At 37.9% G+C, this 2552-nt stretch overlaps 1 protein-coding gene across 1 annotated transcript in view; it reads right to left on the reverse strand.

The window, feature by feature from the left end:
• stat1a (signal transducer and activator of transcription 1a) overlaps window positions 1-2214 on the reverse strand; it is a gene marked incomplete at its 5' end in the record, with an annotated part of 37745 nt that extends 35531 nt beyond the window's left edge. The window contains 6 exon segments of the mRNA XM_014027309.1: window positions 1086-1237; window positions 1352-1443; window positions 1549-1627; window positions 1706-1792; window positions 1897-1992; window positions 2070-2214. Coding sequence (XP_013882763.1) covers window positions 1086-1237; window positions 1352-1443; window positions 1549-1627; window positions 1706-1792; window positions 1897-1992; window positions 2070-2214 — 651 coding nt within the window.
• Window positions 2215-2552: the final 338 nt, after the last annotated feature.

Consider the following 2552-nt stretch of genomic DNA (forward strand, 5'->3'; position numbering starts at 1 on the left):
TGTTTGTGGTTGTAATGTGACAAAATATGGAAAAGTTCAAGGGGTATGAATACTTTTGCAAACCACTGTAAATATTGTTTTGAATTTAACAACACAACTGCAAAATCACCAGTGTGAACCTTTAAGGCCCTGTCACACTACACAACTTATGCCAACTTGTGAACATTTTAGAGACATCTACATTAAAGCTGGGAATTGAAAAAAAAACATCAACAGGAACCATTTTCCCCCACTGTGTACATTTTGTAATTCTAACACATTGATCAAATATACAAGTTTTATTGGCAATTTAGACATAAGAAATGTTTCATAAGTTGTCTAGTGTGACAGGGCCTTTATCATCAACATGCACATTATAAAAGGTTATTTTTTAAAAGGGCAATTTATGATATTTGTTGTAGCTAAAAATACTTGAACATTAAAAACCTCATGGCTGATATTTATACAAACTGGTCAACAAAATAAACAGAAACTATGTGAAAACTGTAATTTATATTTCATAGTTAATTATTAAATACATTACACTTTTCATAAAAGCTGGTTCCAAATATAAACAATTTTGCTCTTTCACTCTCTTTTTCTTGGTCCTCATGGCTCAAATCAAACCGCTCGTTAGAAGCCAGAACAGCGATTAGCTTACTTCAGCCACCTGATGAGAAGCTGATCCTTGAAAAAAAGACACCATGCTCGGAATGTTTACGAAAGGACATAGAGGACAAAGCTGACCAAGAGCTCACTGACTGGACTCCATCAAACAGAATACAAATCTGACAATCGCCATAATAAAAGCAGCTGTATTTGATTGACAATGATGGAGAACATTGATCCAACGAGTGACCAAGAGTCGATTGCAACTGAACAGATAATGGATGTAATTTAAAAGCCACTGTTTTATGCAAATTTGTGAAATATTCTGCCAATTTAAACAAATAATCAAGTAAAAAAGATACAAAATTTTCTACAGGATAGAGTGGTTAATTTATTATTTTTTGGTGCTAGAAATTGCATTGTTATTTTAAGTCTCAGATTTCTTGATCGTTTGAAAGAATAAAATCAGTTTTTAGTGCATTAGATGAGTGTTTCACCAGTTCTGCAGCTGGTCCACGCAGGCGTTGGGTGGACCACCAATACACGCTATCTGCTGCCGCTGCTTCCACTCCGGCAGCTCCTCAGAGATCAGGTCTGATATTAACCCCTGAGTGATATTCAGGAGTTCATTCAGGAAGCTTACTACGTCCTGGAACACAGATAAAGTGATATGAGGTTTGGATTCAGCTTTTAAACATCTGTCGTGACAGCAAATGAAAGCAGCTGATCATTGATGCCTTCTTGCAAAACGTAATAATCTCACGTGGCGTTTGGCTTTTAGCTCCAAACACATCCTGTTAATAGCCATCTTCTCCAACTCCAGCTCCTTCACTGACATGCCATTCACATCATTCTCTGCAAAAGACAAATCAAATACAAGTTAAACTGAAGATGCACAAACTTTATTTAAATTTAGTTTTCTTCTTCTCTGTTAACAGTGACAGCTTTGCACACTCTTACCTCTATTCTTAAGTGTGTTGAGTTTGAAGTCATACTCATCCTGCAGGTCTTCCAAACTCTTTAGGTTCTGATCCATAAACTGAAAGTGAAAGAAACTTCATCTTTAATGAAGTGGAGGTTAGAAACTGTAGTCTCGGCTGTATACTGTTTGTTTCACCTGAACTCTTTCTTTCAGTTCTTTCACTTTGTTGTCAAGCTTCTGCTTCTCCACCACCATTGTCGATACCATCCCCTCACTTTCGCCCTGCAGCGACATTTCTCATTTTATTTTAGGCTTAAGATTAAGGTAATCTGTCAATGAACTCAAAGAAGCATCTTTTGAAAAGTGGGAAAAGCTTCAGATTTGACCTCGGCATCCTTTGCAATGGCCAAGATTTTCTGCTCCTCCCTCAGGTTTCTGGCAATGATCATGGCCATGTGAACAGGATCCTCCTGAAAGCGATCCTGAAGAGACAAGTACGCTGCATTTAGACTCCAAACAGAATTTTTTTTACGTGTTTTGACTCAGTCTAGGGTCTGACCTGCAGGTTCCTCTTGATCTTACGGAAGTTGTGCTGCTGCAGGAAGTTGTTGTCCAGGGTGAAGCGGCTGTGTTGGTCGTCCAGTTGAACCAGCAAGTCGTGAAACCGGACAGTGGCCAAAGAGTCCTGTGCTGCGGTCACATCCCTGAGCAGGTCCAAAGGAAGAATCTGGTCATCTTACAGAGGTCCAAATAATTACCAACAGTTTATGGTTTAAAATAATAAACTGGTGGTGGTCAGAGGGTCAGTGGAATGTAATAAATCAGCTCTGAGAAAAGTGTAGCATGAATAACGCTTTCGTTTGACATGTCCTCCTGAACTGAACTCTGTTCTGAAAAAGCTTTCTTAGAGTCAAATGCTATCATAGCTTTAATTTATCTGTCCTTCTCTGGCAGATAATGTTGACGTGAAAGTCTGTTTGTATGTTTTGTGGTTCATTATAAAAATAGAAAGAATCATTAACATTTTTAGTTAAATGATTTT

Source organism: Austrofundulus limnaeus, unplaced genomic scaffold (genome assembly GCF_001266775.1).
Source record: "Austrofundulus limnaeus strain Quisiro unplaced genomic scaffold, Austrofundulus_limnaeus-1.0 Scaffold634, whole genome shotgun sequence".
NCBI classification, from domain to species: Eukaryota; Metazoa; Chordata; class Actinopteri; order Cyprinodontiformes; family Rivulidae; genus Austrofundulus; species Austrofundulus limnaeus.